The 16,880-nt window shown below is 51.9% G+C and overlaps 9 protein-coding genes across 9 annotated transcripts; 7 read left to right on the top strand and 2 right to left on the bottom strand.

Annotated features, from left to right (window-relative positions):
• Nucleotides 1–566: 566 nt before the first annotated feature.
• On the top strand, nucleotides 567–1,561 carry N7506_003173 (Rab family GTPase YPT1; the record flags this gene model as incomplete). The annotated part of the gene is made up of 5 exons (XM_056952468.1): nucleotides 567–577; nucleotides 770–893; nucleotides 965–1,012; nucleotides 1,067–1,294; nucleotides 1,367–1,561. 5 exons carry the CDS (start codon nucleotides 567–569, stop codon nucleotides 1,559–1,561), a joined length of 606 nt encoding a protein of 201 aa, XP_056814160.1.
• Nucleotides 1,562–2,465: 904 nt separating this feature from the next.
• pmp47 (putative peroxisomal membrane protein Pmp47) lies at nucleotides 2,466–3,511 on the top strand (the record flags this gene model as incomplete). Its single annotated transcript, XM_056952467.1, has 3 exons — nucleotides 2,466–2,578; nucleotides 2,623–3,347; nucleotides 3,399–3,511. 3 exons carry the CDS (start codon nucleotides 2,466–2,468, stop codon nucleotides 3,509–3,511), a joined length of 951 nt encoding a protein of 316 aa, XP_056814159.1.
• A 636-nt stretch (nucleotides 3,512–4,147) lies between these two features.
• Nucleotides 4,148–6,681, top strand: N7506_003171 (WD repeat protein; the record flags this gene model as incomplete). Its single annotated transcript, XM_056952466.1, has 2 exons — nucleotides 4,148–6,313; nucleotides 6,421–6,681. 2 exons carry the CDS (start codon nucleotides 4,148–4,150, stop codon nucleotides 6,679–6,681), a joined length of 2,427 nt encoding a protein of 808 aa, XP_056814158.1.
• A 435-nt stretch (nucleotides 6,682–7,116) lies between these two features.
• N7506_003170 (WW domain-containing protein) lies at nucleotides 7,117–8,080 on the top strand (the record flags this gene model as incomplete). Its single annotated transcript, XM_056952465.1, has 2 exons — nucleotides 7,117–7,202; nucleotides 7,252–8,080. The coding sequence occupies 2 exons, from the start codon at nucleotides 7,117–7,119 to the stop codon at nucleotides 8,078–8,080; spliced, it is 915 nt and encodes a 304-aa protein (XP_056814157.1).
• A 217-nt stretch (nucleotides 8,081–8,297) lies between these two features.
• On the bottom strand, nucleotides 8,298–9,167 carry N7506_003169 (uncharacterized protein; the record flags this gene model as incomplete). Its single annotated transcript, XM_056952464.1, has 3 exons — nucleotides 8,298–8,503; nucleotides 8,552–8,644; nucleotides 8,702–9,167. The coding sequence occupies 3 exons, from the start codon at nucleotides 9,165–9,167 to the stop codon at nucleotides 8,298–8,300; spliced, it is 765 nt and encodes a 254-aa protein (XP_056814156.1).
• Nucleotides 9,168–9,291: 124 nt separating this feature from the next.
• N7506_003168 (uncharacterized protein) lies at nucleotides 9,292–9,563 on the top strand (the record flags this gene model as incomplete). Its single annotated transcript, XM_056952463.1, has 2 exons — nucleotides 9,292–9,314; nucleotides 9,383–9,563. 2 exons carry the CDS (start codon nucleotides 9,292–9,294, stop codon nucleotides 9,561–9,563), a joined length of 204 nt encoding a protein of 67 aa, XP_056814155.1.
• A 470-nt stretch (nucleotides 9,564–10,033) lies between these two features.
• On the bottom strand, nucleotides 10,034–11,939 carry hsp70 (molecular chaperone Hsp70; the record flags this gene model as incomplete). Its single annotated transcript, XM_056952462.1, has 3 exons — nucleotides 10,034–10,572; nucleotides 10,614–10,701; nucleotides 10,743–11,939. The coding sequence occupies 3 exons, from the start codon at nucleotides 11,937–11,939 to the stop codon at nucleotides 10,034–10,036; spliced, it is 1,824 nt and encodes a 607-aa protein (XP_056814154.1).
• Nucleotides 11,940–13,388: 1,449 nt separating this feature from the next.
• N7506_003166 (OPT family oligopeptide transporter) lies at nucleotides 13,389–15,773 on the top strand (the record flags this gene model as incomplete). Its single annotated transcript, XM_056952461.1, has 1 exon — nucleotides 13,389–15,773. The coding sequence occupies one exon, from the start codon at nucleotides 13,389–13,391 to the stop codon at nucleotides 15,771–15,773; it is 2,385 nt and encodes a 794-aa protein (XP_056814153.1).
• A 301-nt stretch (nucleotides 15,774–16,074) lies between these two features.
• N7506_003165 (histone H2A.Z-specific chaperone CHZ1) lies at nucleotides 16,075–16,520 on the top strand (the record flags this gene model as incomplete). Its single annotated transcript, XM_056952460.1, has 3 exons — nucleotides 16,075–16,194; nucleotides 16,252–16,261; nucleotides 16,324–16,520. The coding sequence occupies 3 exons, from the start codon at nucleotides 16,075–16,077 to the stop codon at nucleotides 16,518–16,520; spliced, it is 327 nt and encodes a 108-aa protein (XP_056814152.1).
• Between the last annotated feature and the right edge of the window lie 360 nt (nucleotides 16,521–16,880).

Raw genomic sequence — 16,880 nt, 5'->3', positions numbered from 1 at the left:
CATGATTGATAACCAGGGCACGAGATGTGATGGGACTCAGGTGATGAAGTAGAGTGACATGAGCTAGTCTGCTCTCTTCTATGCTTTGAGTGACAAGGTGACTCGAGGCTCCATATACTGGTTTGTCCCATCGTGCTCATACCACAGACTATCGGCTATACTGATCCCCCTTACATACTGGTCATAGATATATGCATCGTTACCACATTGAAACTCTAGACTTGATAGAATCCACCACTATATTCTGAACTCTGTAGTCTGTAGGTTCTGAGACAGAAGAGCAATATAGACTGTCATATACATACCACCTGCATTATTCTGGTAGAAAGTAAAGACTGTAAAGACTGTGAAGTAGTGAAGTAGCGAAGTAATCAAAGGAGAGACGAAGAGCGGTGACGTGAAACAAACTTGCACATCAGGTGCGTCTGGCCACCTGCACCTCCTATCATTTCAGGCGACTGTTCCATCGTCCCCTCCCCCGACTTCAGGACTCTCATCACTTTTTCTTTATATCTCTCTGCTGGGTGGTACTGACTCTTGAACTGCACGCCCAACTTTATTTCATCATGAACCCCGAGTGGTGAGTCGATCCCAGATCCCAAAATTCCCCAAACCCCCCTCAGCCACTGTCAACTCTGCGAAGCCTGTCACCCGTGGCCTCTGTTGACTGATCCTTGTTCTTTAGAGTATCTTCCTGTCAGATCCGGTGTCCTCCCGTCTCCCACCAGAACCGCGATTTGGTCGAAACTCGGTTGCCTAACCATCATAGATACGATTATCTTTTCAAGCTCCTCCTCATCGGTGACTCCGGTGTTGGAAAGTCTTGCTTGCTGCTTCGTTTCGCCGATGACACCTACACTGAAAGTTACATTTCCACAATCGGCGTGGACTTCGTATGTTTGGGACTCTGCGGGGCATGTGATTTCGCAAGTGAAAGGTGGTGCTGACCTCGCGCTTTGGACAGAAAATCCGCACGATCGAACTCGATGGCAAGACTGTGAAGCTTCAGATTGTACGGTTACGTGGAGCCCCAACATCTCGGTGCAGACGCTAATGACCCCAACAGTGGGATACCGCCGGCCAGGAACGTTTCCGTACTATCACTTCTTCTTACTACCGCGGCGCTCACGGCATCTGTGTGGTTTACGATGTCACCGACATGGACTCCTTCAACAACGTGAAGCAGTGGCTCCAGGAGATTGACCGATATGCCACCGAGGGTGTCAACAAGTTGCTTGTTGGAAACAAGAGCGATATGGAGGACAAGAAGGTCGTGGAATACACTGTTGCCAAGGTATGTTGATGGATGAGACGGCTATGGACTACTTACGAAGAGACCGGGGATTAATCTTTCTTTGATGCATAGGAATTCGCCGACAGCCTCGGAATTCCCTTCCTTGAGACCTCCGCCAAGAACGCGTCCAACGTCGAGCAGGCATTCTTGACGATGGCACGACAGATCAAGGAGCGCATGGGTACGGCCACCGTCAACAACAAGCCTACCGTGCAGGTGGGCCAGGGCCAGGGAGTCCAGTCCGGATCCGCAGGTGGCTGCTGCTAAACGACCCATTTTTTTGTGGTGCAATGATTCCATTTGGCGCAATGTTACATCATGAATGAGGGCACTCAAGCGGCGTGGTATCTACTCGGCAGGCCTGTCCGGCCCTGCGACACTCGGCATCGTCCTGGGTCGGAGGATACTATTTCACGGAGCTGGCAATCGTTGCGATAGTGCCGTTGGGGGTCTGCCTCTATTATGCTTTAGATGGCCTGCGTTACATCCTCATTTCTGCTTTTTGCTTCTGCAATTCCCGCCAGGTTCTGCGTTTTCATGATCTTCCTCTTTGCCCTATTTCTTTGGCTCATCATTCTGTGTTTTCTAATTTCGCTCTTGTACGTTGGATTTCTTTTTTTTTTCCTTTTTTTTCTCTCTGAATGGATTAATGGCGAGAAATGTGTGGATTCCCCAAGGCATCGCCTGTTTCTTATATAATCTCATAACCTTGTAAGGTCATTCCGAGAAACCGTTGATAGTTGATGCTCAAGGAGAGGCCGTGATGAAGTATATAACTATACATTGTCACATGTCAATATCCGGAGAGAGCGGACTACAGGGAGTATAAAATTTGTCTGTAGATCACCGGCACATGCTGGAGACAGTATGGAGTATTGTAAAGTAATCAAAAGCAGATGCAGGTACGGTGTCGAGCCTAGGCATTTTAGAGGCAAAGAGTCCGGGGCGGAAGTGGAGGAGCCGAGGCAATCACATTCGGCAAAACGTCATGAACATCACTCGGGCATTGTCGCTTTTATCTCCTGACTTTCAGACTGACTTTCAAACTTCCTCACATTCTGATCTGACTCTCTCCTCTTTCTTTCTTTCTTTCCTTTCTTATCACAAAATTCTGAGAGATCACATCTCATCGACCGCTCGCTCCCCTATCGCCTTATCGATCCCACTCATCATGTCCCAGCCGGAATCGAAGAACACCGTCCCCTCTGCTGCGGTGCAGCAGAGTGACAACATTGCCCACGCGCTGGCGGGTGCGGGTGGTGGAGTCCTCTCGATGGTCTTGACGTACGCTTCCCCGCGTTTCCCGCGGGCAACGCTAACCTTTCCAGATACCCTTTAATCACATTGTCTACAAGAGCCCAGGTCGAGTCTAAGCGGGCCCACTCCACCACCCTTGATGCCGTGCGCCGGATTGTGCAGCGCGAGGGAATTGCCGGGCTATACTCGGGCCTGGAGTCTGCGCTGTTCGGCATCAGCGTCACCAATTTCGTGTACTATTACTGGTATGAGTTCACACGCTCGGCTTTTGAGAAGGCCGCCGCACAGGGAGGTCGTGCCTCCAAGAAACTCACTACCGTCGAGTCGATGATCGCGGGCGCCATCGCAGGTAGTGCTACGGTGTTGATCACTAACCCCATCTGGGTCATTAACACGCGCATGACTGCCCGCAAGTCCCAGGAGGAGGAATCCCTTCCGGGAGCCCCCAAGACCAAGGCATCGACCCTGAGCACCCTCATGGATTTATTGAAGCAAGAGGGTCCCAAGGCTCTGTTTGCCGGTGTGCTCCCGGCATTGATCCTGGTGATCAACCCCATTCTGCAATACACCATTTTTGAGCAATTGAAGAATGTGGTAGAGCGTCGCCGGCGCATGACGCCTAAGGACGCGTTCTATCTGGGTGCGCTCGGCAAGATCCTGGCCACCAGTATCACCTATCCCTACATTACCATCAAGAGCCGTATGCACGTTGCCAGCAAGGATGGGCCTAAGGAGAGCTTGAACGGAAGCCTGAAGAGGATCATTCAGGAAGAGGGTTGGAAGGGGCTTTACAAGGGTCAGTATCATCATAATACTCTCTATCTGATCATCTACTGATATCATCTAGGCATTGGACCCAAGGTCACTCAGAGTGCTATCACCGCTGCATTCCTATTTGCCTTTAAGGATGTGCTATACGATACCATGGTGTCCGCCCGTCGCCGGCGCATCGCTAAATAAAGCCGTGTTATCGTTCCCTACCGTATGGATGATTCGTTCACGGTTTCATGCGGGCAACAGCAAATGTGACTAGGGTTGATGGTTTTCATCTGACTCTAATGTGATACCCCGCAAATATGTAGTTTAATAGTATATATCTAGATATTTTGCCTTGACATACCCTACCTAAGTTGAAACAGGAGAGATATAGGAATAAGTTCATGTTCTCTGGATTTGGTTTATTGTACTCCGTAGGACTATATTGACTGAATGATCGACGAACTGAGTCGAAAGGAGTAGTTGACGAGGTTCGCCCTCGTAGAATAGCTAATAGAACATGAATGGAATGAGATTATATAGTTATATAGTTATATAGTACAATATAGTACTATAGGGCGATATACGTACTTGGACTGAATGTACTTTATGCTGACCGCCTTCACCGCGTTCTCGCGCGACGCGATTCTGCTCTTTCAAACTCTCTCCGCTTGCCGCTATCTCTCCTCGCTTTCGTTTGTCTTTCTTGCTTCCCCGCAAAGCGCACTGGCTTCGGGGATGTTATGTCTCTTCCTATGAGAAAACGTCTACCGGAAGTGGCCCTGAGATCATCTGTGGTGAAAGTGCTTGGTCACTCACTCCCGGTGAAATTGCGCTAGGATGTCGCACAGTATACCAGCCTCGAGTCAGGGCATGCCTCCGGTTTTTGGACTGTCAGCGCAGTCCATTCCAGAGAACCCAGACACAGTAGAGCAAACGAGACGGCTCCTCCAGCAGTTTTCCGCGACACCCTTCATCACTGCTAAATATGAAACGAGAAGGGAAACCCCGCGAAGTGAACTTCCCCAGAGTTCAAGGCAAGCTCAACAAAGCTCCCCCCGCCGCTTTACCCGTTCCCCCGCGGAGCCTCCTTCGCATCCTCAGCCATCATCTGCGCGCCGCTCCGTGCCCTCATCTCCGATTATCTCTCCATCCGCTTCTCCCTCCCCATCACTCCGCACTTCGCGGACCCGGTCACCTCTACCTCCGCCCCCGCCGACGCGTGGCTCTCGACAACAACGCCCTTTGAGAGAAAGAGTGACAATAACCAATGCCAACAGAAGTGACGAGGCCGCGGCCCGGATCTCGCGATCGGGGTCGGGTTCATCCACACCTCCAAGGTCGACATCACCCGTGGAGAATACGATCATTCGTCGCTCACACCGATCGCGAGCTCAGCCTACAAATTACTATGCGCGGAGCTTTATCGATTTTGAAGAGCCAGAAGTGAATACGCCGGAAGTGAATACACAAGAAGCACCTACACTGGTGTCCCCACCTGAGTTGCGACCACAAGAGCCCAACCACTTCAAACCGCGGAAACCTCTGCAACACTTCCTACGCACTCGCGAACTTGGAGGGAGACCAATCAACCTGGACATGATTTCAGACTTGAAGCCATGGAAGTCGTGGAAAGGTGCCTCGGGTGACATGTTTGTTGTGATTTGGTCTCCCGATGGCACGCGGTTCGCCGCGGGTGCCGGAGCCCTGAGTGACGAGTACAACGAGGCCAGAAATTTCGTGTTGGGAAATGTCCAAACCAGTCGTCTGAAGGAGATTCCGGATCACCGAATCCCACAGCCGAATGCGTCCAATATTCGAGACCCATGGCTCTATACCAGTGTGACAGATATGCAGTGGGCTCGTGATCGATTATACACAGCCAGCTATGACAAAACTGTTAAGGTTTGGGACACCACATCATCAAATAATATTTCATGCCTGGGTACCCTGGCACACGAGTCAAAAGTGGAGTTGACAGCTGTGCCTAAATTTGATTCAAGAATCGTGGCGACTGGCAGCGATGTGTGTAGCGAGGTGGTGAGAGTCTGGGATACTCGGGATATCGAAAACCCTACGTCAACAGCTCTATCTATTGATCGACCAAACGTGAGGCTTAAAGCAGGGGCTTTAGCTTGGGGAACCGCACCTGCTTCACAGGATATCTTGGCTGCTGGCATGTCACAGACCGGAGATGATCAAAATTTTAAGGGTTATTTAGGCCTATGGCGCGCTTGTGAAAATCGTTTTGAAGCTATCAAAGCCTCAAAAAATTCACAAGCAGTTCACGATCTCACGTGGCACTCTTCCTTGCCACAATTCGTGACTGCTAGCCCTTTGAATTCTCATGATGCGCGTTTGAAGGGAGTTGGTACAGCGACCAAGTCCCTTGTGAGTGTTTTCCACGTTGACATGGGGGATATGCGTGGAAAATCGATTATGGAGTATACTTGCCCGGCTGATGACGTGAATCAGGTGCACTTTTGCCCCTCTGACGACAGATATGTGAGTGCCAGTTGCACGAATGGCACCACTTATGTTTGGGATATTCGAAAAGGCGATAAGATTCTCCATGAACTTCGCCACGGGGATCCTATCAACCCGTACGACCATGATTCCACCCGTGAAAAAGAAGACGCTGGAGTCAAGGTCGCTGTCTGGGGTCTGTCTACCGATCAGTTTTACACCGGTGCTTCAGATGGCGTTTTGAAGCGATGGGATATCCGCCGATCATCAGAGGATACGTTGCTTCAAAACGTTGCCACGTTTGATCATGGTCTATTCAGCGCCTCTTTCAGCCCGGATAAATCTCACCTGCTCATCGGCGACTCCGGGGGTGGTGTCCATATCCTGTCATCGGGCCCCTGTGCAGATCCTGAAAACAGAGATTTCATTGTTGATTATGCCCCCGAGTTTCCCACGGCCGAGGCTCAAGATAATACTTTGGAGATGGACTTGGCCCCGGAAGAAAGGTCAAACTCCTTTTCTGGCCCTCCACCCACCCGAGTCGATCACAAGAGAAAGAGAGGGGGGAAACAGAGGAGAAGCAAAGAGTCAAGCTTGAGGTTGGCGACGATACGGAAACTGACAGCGGAACCCGGACCAACGAGCAGAGTTTGGCTACGAACCAAAAGAGTGGATTAAAGTCGTCCCATGCAAAGGACTCTCCAGCGGAAAAGAAATCTCGCCGTTCCAAAAAGAAAAGAAAATTGCAACCCATAATTCGCAATACCGAAGCCGTCGACCTCACCTTAGACTCGGACTCCGACACACAATCCTTCGATATGGAGCAGTTGAGAGAGAAGCTCGAAGAGGACTACTGGCTCCCAGACAGCGGGAGCATCGATCCCAATATCACAGTCGAGACTGTGTGATTTGCCGCCTTTTGGGTTCGCATTTCCGTTCTATTTTATTACCGGGCATAGCATGGCGTGGATTTTCAAGGGAATTTTTTGTTTTTGCGATTCAGCGAGTTCTGGGAGCATTTGAGGTGCGAATATGACCATATTTTCAGTTAATTTTCAGTTAATTTTTGAAGAATTGATCCACGAGTAGAAAGAATTGCCTACGTTAGGGCTATAGGCAGCGATATATCCAAGCGTATGGCCCTCAAAGACAATCACTGGCCCCGGGGTCAATATAGGGTTACGTCATCTGGCACCGCCACCGAGGCGCAGTTACTATACGCTTCTCCGCTTATCCGCCAAGAGGGTGGTTATATACCCTTCTTTCTCGGACTCGTTCACTTCACCTATTCATCGTTTCAGATCCTCAGTACCACCCTTCAAATCCCCTTCATCTCATACAACATGTCATTTGCCCCGCCTCCTGGGCCTCCTCCACCCTCAGTGCCCGAGGGATGGAAAGCACAGTATGACGAGAGATATCATGCATGGTAAGTGCCCCCGCCGCCGGTCACACCATACATACTCACAACCAGCCAGGTTCTTCATCGACCTCGCAACAGGAAAATCACAATGGGAACAACCCGAAGGTCCCCCGCAGCGCAATCATGGCGAACCACCGGTGCACTCACCCCCACCATCATACAATACCGGTGCAAGTGACCCAGCTGCACTGGCAGCCGCAGGGGACAAAAAGCAAATGGGATCCAACAACCCATACAACCCAGGCAATGCGCATAGCGCCAGCCCCAATACAATGGATGAAGACGCACGTCTGGCCGCCAAGCTCCAGGCCGAGGAAGACGCCCGCGCACACCGAGGAACCCCATCCGGCGGGGACCGTGGCGCCTCAGACGACTACTACAATAATGCGCAACAATCTGGACCAAGCTATGCAGCAGGTCCTTCGCAGAGTCCATTGCCAGAACGAGAAGAGAAGCGCAGCAAAGGCGGCTTCCTCAGTAAGCTGATGGGCAAGAGTTCATCCAAACCTCGACCACAACAGCAGTACGCATCATATGCGCAGCAAGGTCCCCCGCCTGGTGCGTACTATGGTGGTGGCGGCCATCCACCACAGCCTGGCCCCCAGCTTGGCTATGGACACCCCGGCCCTGGATATGGAGGTGGATATGGAGGTGGATACCCGCAACAGGGCGGATACTACCAGCAACCGCCTCGCAGGCAAGGTGGTGGTGGCATGGGAACCGCGGGAGCAGCTGCGCTCGGTGTTGGAGGTGGATTGCTTGGTGGTATGCTCATTGCCGATGCCATTGAAGATCACCATGATGATGATTACGGCAATAATGATTACGGCGGCGGTGACGATTATGGCGGTGGTGGTGATGACTTCGGCGGCGGTGACTTCTAAGCCTGGTCGTTGCTTTTGGAATAGTAATAAGGACATCCACGAGGTTTTAGGCGCTTTGGTTATGGATTGGGAGGACTGCTTTTGCCAAACAGCGTTAAATGTTTGGCTCCAACTTCATGGGCTTTGAGCTTCATAGATAGCTATGTATCATACAATTGGTTATGAGACAAATCTGCCCAGATGAGAAACCGTAGGTACTATAAACCGTACCGGTCGTCTATCCACGCTTCCGGGTAGAACCACTGGTATCTCTACCAGTTGAACCACCCTGAGCCGCATCACTGGCTGTAGGGTTAGAAGCACCAGCACCGGCCATCCAGCCGGCCAGATCGAAGCCACCGCCAGCCATGGCATTGCTCGTGGCACCGGTGATGGGGGAGGAGCGAGAGTGCTGTTCAAACTCTGCGCGCATCTCAGGGTCCACTAGAAATAATTAGAATATGATACATCATTGACGACAAAAGAACATACTGTTTTCCATGAGCTTGGGCATGACAAACATCAGACCCAGAGCAACAACTGCAAGCAAGACCATGGGGTTCTTGACGAGGCTCAATGGAGAGACTGAGGGACATTAGCTTCTATTCAGTAATTCCAGGGAAAGGCAAGTCAGAAGCTCACATTTGGCACGCTCCTCGTAGAAGTTCTTGCGGCCAACGACCTTGGCCTCAACAACCACATCATCCTGCTTCTTCCCAGCAACATCCACGACATATTTCTCTGCACCACGGTTGTCCCATGGATTGCCCCGGAAAGTCTCCCAGATTCCGAGGACAGAGCCGTCCGCCGCAACATCCACCCGGTAGGGGGCGAAGACATACCCACCAGCGGAGCGAATATCAAGAAGATAGGACTCGGCCGTAGCAGAAGTGGGCAAGTCGAATACAAAGGTTGCAGCGCGTGTCAGCGAAGCAGACAAAATGTGGTCCTTCGCGGAGGAGGGGAGCGTAGTGAGAGTGGCATGGGTGGTTGCGGGGAGGACGTGCGGGTTCGGCAGAGGGCCAGACGAGGGGATAGAGACTGTCAGCGAGCTGGAGACCAAGCTGCTGAGCCCGAGAAGGACAATGGCAGAGAGCGAGAACTGCATGGCGGATGTTGGTGGTTGAGTGAGGGAGTTGCTCGACTTGCCGATGCAGCTGTGGTCATCCTCACGTGATACGCCCCATGTCTCTCCAACTTTCTCCTCCGAATACACTCCTCCAGAGAACAAGATGCCTGTCTACCTTATTTCCAGGTATGAGAGTGTTTCCCCCAATGAGGGTATGATCTGTGGAGTGTTTCCTAACGTTTGGATTGGTTTAGGATTGCGGACCCCGTCTTCGCCCTGGCAATGGGCGTCTCCGCTGCTTTTGCTCGCATCCAACGCGACCAGCGTGAGAAGTTCCCCGAACGTGCTTCGGAGATTACGTACGGAAGCATTGCACAAACGAGTGGGCAACGACTACAAAGGTGGTGGAATGGCGATTTCCAGAGTGTCGAATGATTTGAGGATGCGGGTTTGGAGTTTTGGTCTGGCTTGTTCGTTTGCAGGAGTGTCATTTGGATTTTGCGGAACTACTGTATAGCTACATTGTACCCAGAGCTATGAACTCATCAATTGCGCCGTTTCTATGATTCTAAGCAAATCGGACATGTAGAGTCTGAGGTAACAAATGGGCAGACGATTGGCAAGATGGACCAGAAGAGTGAAACATATTTAGAGACAAGCCTCAGTCTACAAAGACGATGATAGTTGCTTATGTTCCGAGTGTTCTACAATTTACAATGGAGCAGAGTATTTGAATTAAAATGAAATTTTGATCCGCTAGGGGAATTTTAACCCAGCAAGAGATAACTTTGTATCTATGCAATCATGCGCAAAAAGAAACCTTGATATCCCATAAGTTCGTAAAACAAGACGTGAAAGGAAACATGTGCCGAAAGGCAAACAAGAAAGACTCAAAGGCGAGACATTTAGTCGAGCTCCTCGGGCTTCTCCTCGACCTCGTCGGCGGAGCGGGCACCACCCTCAGGGGCGGCACCGGGGGGAGCCTGGCCACCGTAGGCAGCGGAGATGATGGGGTTGGCAATAGCCTCAAGCTCCTTCTGCTGGGACTCGTACTCGTCCTTCTCGGCGGTCTGGTTGCTGTCCAACCAAGTGATGGTCTCGGAGATCTTGTCCTCGACCTTCTTCTTGTCCTCCTCGGAGATCTGGAGCTTGCCCTCACCGAGAGTGTTCTTGAGAGAGTAAGCGTAGGACTCGAGACCGTTCTTGGCCTGGATGCGACCAGCCTCGGCCTCATCCTCCTCCTTGTACTTCTCGGCCTCAGCCAGCATGCGCTCGATCTCCTCCTTGGACAGACGGCCCTTGTCGTTGGTGATGGTGATCTTGTTGGACTTTCCGGTACCCTTCTCGACAGCGGAGACGTTCATGATACCGTTGGCATCGACATCGAAGGTGACCTCAATCTGGGGGACACCACGGGGGGCAGGGGGATGCCAGTGAGCTCGAACTTTCCGAGCAGGTTGTTGTCCTTGGTGCGAGCACGCTCACCCTCGAAGACCTGGATCAGGACACCGGGCTGGTTGTCAGAGTAGGTGGAGAAGGTCTCGGACTTCTTGGTGGGGATGGTGGTGTTGCGCTTGATGAGAGGAGTCATGACACCACCAGCGGTCTCAATACCGAGAGACAGGGGGCGACATCGAGAAGCAGGATCTCGTTGGTGGACTTGGAAGACTGGTCACCGGAGAGAATGGCGGCCTGGACGGCAGCACCGTAGGCGACGGCCTCATCGGGGTTGATGGACTTGTTGGCATCCTTGTTGAAGAAGTCGGAGACGAGCTTCTGGATCTTGGGGATACGGGTAGATCCACCGACGAGGACGATCTCGTGGACGGAGGACTTGTCAATCTTGGCGTCACGGAGGACACGCTCGACGGGTTCCATGGTGCCGCGGAAGAGGTCCTGGCAGAGTTCCTCGAAACGGGCACGGGTGATGGAGGTGTAGAAGTCAACACCCTCGAAGAGAGAGTCAATCTCGATGGAGGTCTGAGCAGCGGAAGAGAGGGTACGCTTAGCACGCTCGCAAGCAGTGCGGAGACGGCGGAGGGCACGAGCGTTGGTGGTGAGGTCCTTCTTGTGCTTGCGCTTGAACTCGTTGACGAAGTGGTTGACCAGACGGTTGTCGAAGTCCTCACCACCCAAGTGAGTGTCACCAGCAGTGGACTTAACCTCGAAGATACCCTCCTCGATGGTCAGGAGAGACACATCGAAGGTACCACCACCGAGATCGAAGATGAGGACGTTGCGCTCACCCTCGACCTTCTTGTCGAGACCGTAGGCAATGGCAGCAGCAGTGGGCTCGTTGATGATACGGAGGACGTTAAGACCAGCGATGAGACCGGCATCCTTGGTAGCCTGGCGCTGGGAGTCGTTGAAGTAGGCGGGGACAGTGATGACAGCGTTGTTGACGGTGCCACCGAGGTAAGCCTCAGCGGTCTCACGCATCTTGACGAGGATCATGGCAGAGATCTCCTCGGGGGTGAACTGCTTGGTCTCACCCTTGAACTCGACCTCGATGACGGGCTTGGTAGCCTTCTCGACGATCTTGAAGGGGAAGTGCTTCATATCAGCCTGGACCTCGGCGTCGTTAAAACGACGACCAATGAGACGCTTGGCATCGAAGACAGTGTGGTGGGGGTTCATGGCGACTTGGTTCTTGGCGGCATCACCAATGAGACGCTCGGTGTCGGTGAAACCGACGAAGGAGGGAGTGGTGCGGTTACCCTGGTCGTTGGCGATGATCTCAATGCGGTCATCACGGAAGACACCCACACAGGAGTAGGTGGTTCCCAAATCGATACCGACGGCGGGGGCCATGGTGTGTGTACTTGTGTGAGTCGTTAAAAAGGGTATGTAAAAAGAAAATTCGTGAGGTAGAGCAAAAGGTAGTGTACAGTGGAAGGGGTATTTGAAAGTGAAGAAGAAAAGAGAGAGGAAGAGGGCAGCGAAAACCTGCTATATAGTGAGCGGTGTATTGCTCAGAAGCTTCTAGACGGGGAGCTTCCACGGAGATCCACGGGGTTCCATGCCCTTCGATGACCCAACCACCACCCCCTACGTCCTTTCTCTCACTCTCTAGGGGCTTCTAGCGATGCCTACAGGCCTCTGGATTCATTTGGCTAACTTGTTTGACCCTATTCCTGCCAACCGGTGCGTCAATGCCATGCAACGCTGGAAGTTCTTTGATCTGTAGATTTTTTTTGGCGGGGCGTCGATGATGTAATAGTGGGATGACTCTTAGGTCACTGTACGGTATTGGTATTGACCGGTATTATGGTTGCTAGGGGTTTCCCTTCCTTTCTGCGGGCTCATTGCTCATTTCTAAATGTATGGTATGGTCACGGTGGACACCTCCGTCATGATGAATTCATAACCCCATAGCAAGAAAGGAAAAAAATGGAGGGAAAGCAACAGAACCCGGTGTAGTATACAATTGGTAGGGGCTGATGTATGGAGTAACATGCGCCTTACCTGGGAATATCAAGGTGGTTCCTCAGGCATCAAATCAAGTATCATGTCAGGCATCAACTTAGATGCCTGAGGTGTCATATATTTGCCTGAATAATAAGGTGTCATTTATTAGCCTCCTGCCTGAGGCCGCCAAATCTCCCACAAAGCCAAATGGTCGGTGATCCACAAAAACTGATCCGACTAGACCTTAACACAACTACTTCGACACTTCATCTCGACTACACAGACTACATTGGGATATGACCATCTTCTTCTGCTCAATGCTTCGTCACATATATGGTGCAGTATGCTGATGCCGGTGCTTATCTTCCCCTGCCGCATGGGCAACAGCCATATCACAGAAATAACAAGCATTCGGGGAAATCCCGGAACCAAGCCCGAGTCGAGGCTTGATAACGCCATCCGCGCTAACCATTCGAAAGGGCCTCGCGCTGCCCGTTTTACGCTCAATCTGGTGCTTGTCCCCGGTCTGCACCTGCTTCTCCGGTGGTTCCACGCGTTCGAGGAGGCAAGGACAATGTAACACCGTGATCGCCAGCTCCCCGAATAGTCCAATGAGCTTGCTCCATCGCATTTGGATGCATGCAAAAGGATTCCATTATGTACGAAATTGCGATAATGTGATCCCGTCAATTTTTTATTTTCCATTTTCATTTCCATTTCCAAGGTTCTGCGCGGACATCCCGACGTATATATATGCGATTCCTCTTCCCACAGCTTCCATGCCTGCTCCTTGTTTTTGAACTTGCGTAGTCCTGGTGAATTCGATATCCGTGGATATCACACGCTGCCATCATGGCCAAATGGAATCTGACCCGGCGCAGAGCGCAGGAGCAGCCCGAGACAGAAACGCACGAGACAGAAGAAACGAAAGAAACGACACAGACGGAGCCGGACTTCGCAACCAAAAAACCAAATGTCGCAGAGGCCGCCGTGGACGAGGAGAACCTCCATCTCAAGGGCGACACCGCTGCCATCGAACAAGAGACGCAAGAGAACCCCGAAATCGCCGCCTTGCCGCTCACGGTGCGCCAGCTGGTGAATCTGACTGACGACCCGACCCTCCCAACCATCACCTTCCGGTACTTTATCCTCTCCGCCATCTTCGTGATCCCCGGTGCGTTCTTGTCACAGATGAGCTACTTCCGCACCACCAAGGCACCCTACTCCATCTTCTTCGTGCAGATCGCCTGTCACTATGCCGGCCACTTCATGGCTAGAGTGCTCCCAGCCTGGAACATCGGTATTCCAGGCACTCGGTTCAAGTTCAGTCTGAACCCCGCCCCGTGGAGCATCAAGGAGCACGTGTTGGTGACACTGACGGCCGCCTCCGGTGCGACCTACAACCTGGGGTATGCCCCAATCGTTCTAGCCGAGCTGTGGTACGGAACCCGAATCAATCCCGCCGTGGCCATCTTCTTCATGCTGTCTATCGTCTGGATTGGGTACTCCTTTGCGGCCCTGGCCCGCCAGATTCTGTTGCCAGATCCCGAATACATCTGGCCCCAGGCGCTCATGCAGACCACATTGTTTGAAACCTTCCGCAAGACCGACACCTCGTCTGCTCTCGCTCGGCGACAGATGAAGGTTTTCTTCTTCGCGCTGCTTGGCATGACCTTGTGGCAGTTCATCCCAGAATATGTGTTCCCATTCACCTCGTCACTGGCGTTCCTGTGCTGGGTGGCCCCTCGCAACCCCGTTGCTAACTTTATTGGCTCCGGCATTGGAGGAATGGGCTTCCTGAACCTCTCCCTAGATTGGTCCAATGTCAACTGGAATGGTTCCTCGATCATGACCACCCCGTTCTGGACGCAGGTCATTCTGTTCTTGGCTTTTGCCTTCAACTGCTGGGTCCTCCTTCCTGCAGCGAAGTGGGGAAACCTGGGCTCCTATAAGCATGGCCTCATGTCAAACACCCTGTTCATGGCCAACGGTACAGCCTATCCAACCCTTGAGGTACTGACCCCGGATTACCACCTCAACACAACCGCATTCGAACACTACGGACCCATGTATATGGGCCTGCAGAATGTGTGGGCTACCTTCTTTGACTATGCCAAACTGCCGGCCGCGGTGACGTGGATCCTGACGTTCGGATATGCCCAGGTGTCTGGTAACATCCGACGCATCCTTGACTCTCGTAAAGCCGAGAAGGACAAGACTGCCCAAAGTATTCACCACCAGTATCACGACCGTCTCAATGTCATCCAGAGGCAGTACAAAGAGATTCCGTGGTGGTGGTATGGCACCCTATTTTTGGTGGCTTTTGTCATCTTGATCATTTTCCTTGCCCTCGGCCATCTTTTCATTCCGATTTGGACTTTGTTTGTGGCGCTTGCAAGCGCTGCTGTTCTGGTCATCCCCTTCGCCTGGCTTTACGCCATCTCCAACTACCAGCTAGAGACAGGTTCTTTCAATGAGCTCATGTATGGCTACATGGTCCACACCAAAGCTGGCGAGAGTCACCAGCACCCATGTGGACCTTCTGTGTATGGATCGATCGCAGGTGATGCCTGGTACCGTGCCCAGTACATGCTGCAGGACCAAAAGATTGGCCACTACATGCATATCCCGCCGCGGGCAGTGTTCTTCTCCCAAATCTTTGGTACTTGCATGGGTGTCCCTATCAACTATGCCGTCATGCGTTGGATCATGAGCACCAAGGGCGATTTCCTGACCGGAAAGAAGACTGACCCCCTCAATCAATGGACTGGTCAATCACTGCGGAACTCCAACACCATGGGTATTCAATATGCCATCCTGGGACCAAAGCGGCTCTTTGCCGAGTCAGAAATGTCCATCCTACCCTGGTCGTTCTTGATCGGAGCAGTCATTCCTCCGATTCTGTTCATTGCCCACCGATTCTTCCCGCGACTGCGCATTGAGATGTGGAACGTGAGCATCTTCTTTGGAGGACTTGCAATGTTCTACGGTAACATCAGTACCGGATATACCTCTGCGATCATCGGTGGCTACGTTGTGATGTACTGGGCCTACCGCAAGCACTTCGAGACCTGGAAGCGATACAACTATTTGCTTGCTGCTGCCTTCGATGCTGGGTTCAATCTTTGCATGCTGCTTATCTTCTTCTTCTTTGGAGCTGGCAAGCAGATCCAGATGCCCGAATGGTGGGGAAATAATAGCAACTCAGTTGAGAGATGCTTTGCTCTCGACAGTTGAAGGAGGAAAGAATCTATGATATTAGCTACCATTATTCCCTAATTCACACCATGTTATGTATATGTCTAAATTCCGGGGTATAAAGTGTCGAACTGCATGATGCGCATGGAAGATCTAAATAATCAGGGCACGATTTGTCAGGGGCAGACCGCTCCGCCAATCACAGGGCGTATTCCCGCCCTTACTGTTTTGGCTCGGAGAGACCTTACTTGCAGACCATCTTTTAATAACCTCCTTTGCCCCCTGTCCCTCTCCCTTTCTCACCATCTCTCTCTCCTACACATCTAACATCATTTCCATCATGGGTGACCACGCCACTACTTCCAATGAGGACACCTTCGCCAAGGGCAAGGGCAAGGCCGACCCCACCAACGAAGTGAGCATGGACGAGGATAGCTCTTCTGAGTCCGAGCCTGAACTGGTAAGTCTACAACCATTTATCTGATTCCATCTGATACTAATCTCAATGCGCCTCTAGCCCGAAAACGGTACATGACCCTACCCCGCCTCTCTTGTTTACACCCGAATCGCCTTGCTCACACTTCTGCAGATGATGACGACGAGGGCCAGCACGGTGACCCCATTGACCAGAGCAACATCATCCAGGGTGGTCGTCGCACACGCGGCAAGGTCATTGATTACTCTAAGGTCGCCGCCGACGACATGGAGGATGACGACGAAGATGACGAGGAATACGAGAGCCGCGAGGACAAGAACCAGGACGATGATGACCAGATGCGCGATTAAATGAACATACACAATCTACCGGGTGGCATGGGATTTGGCTTTAAATGACAGGCGCCAACGGATCGAGGATTTTTCCTTCCCCCACGCGTACCCGCGTACCGCGTCTGGCCCACTACGACTATGAATCAATGAACGTTTTCCTTGACTCCCTTTTTCCATTGGTCTGCTCTTCGACATGTCTCGATATGTATTGAATTGGGGCCTATGATGTAATGTGTAGATATTTCCTGGATTGAAACGGAGTATACATTGGAGGAATGTGATATCATACCATGTACAATCCATACATCTCATGATGGACATTTGAATCAACACTCGGTCTCTCTGTTTTTGTCTGCTGAGCCGAGGTGATGGAGAATC

Source organism: Penicillium brevicompactum (assembly GCF_028827555.1).
Source record: "Penicillium brevicompactum strain IBT 35665 chromosome Unknown utg000002l_segment0_segment0, whole genome shotgun sequence".
Lineage (NCBI taxonomy): Eukaryota > Fungi > Ascomycota > Eurotiomycetes > Eurotiales > Aspergillaceae > Penicillium > Penicillium brevicompactum.
The sequence above is the reverse complement of the archived record's forward strand: the minus strand, read 5'-3'. Positions and strand labels throughout refer to the sequence as shown.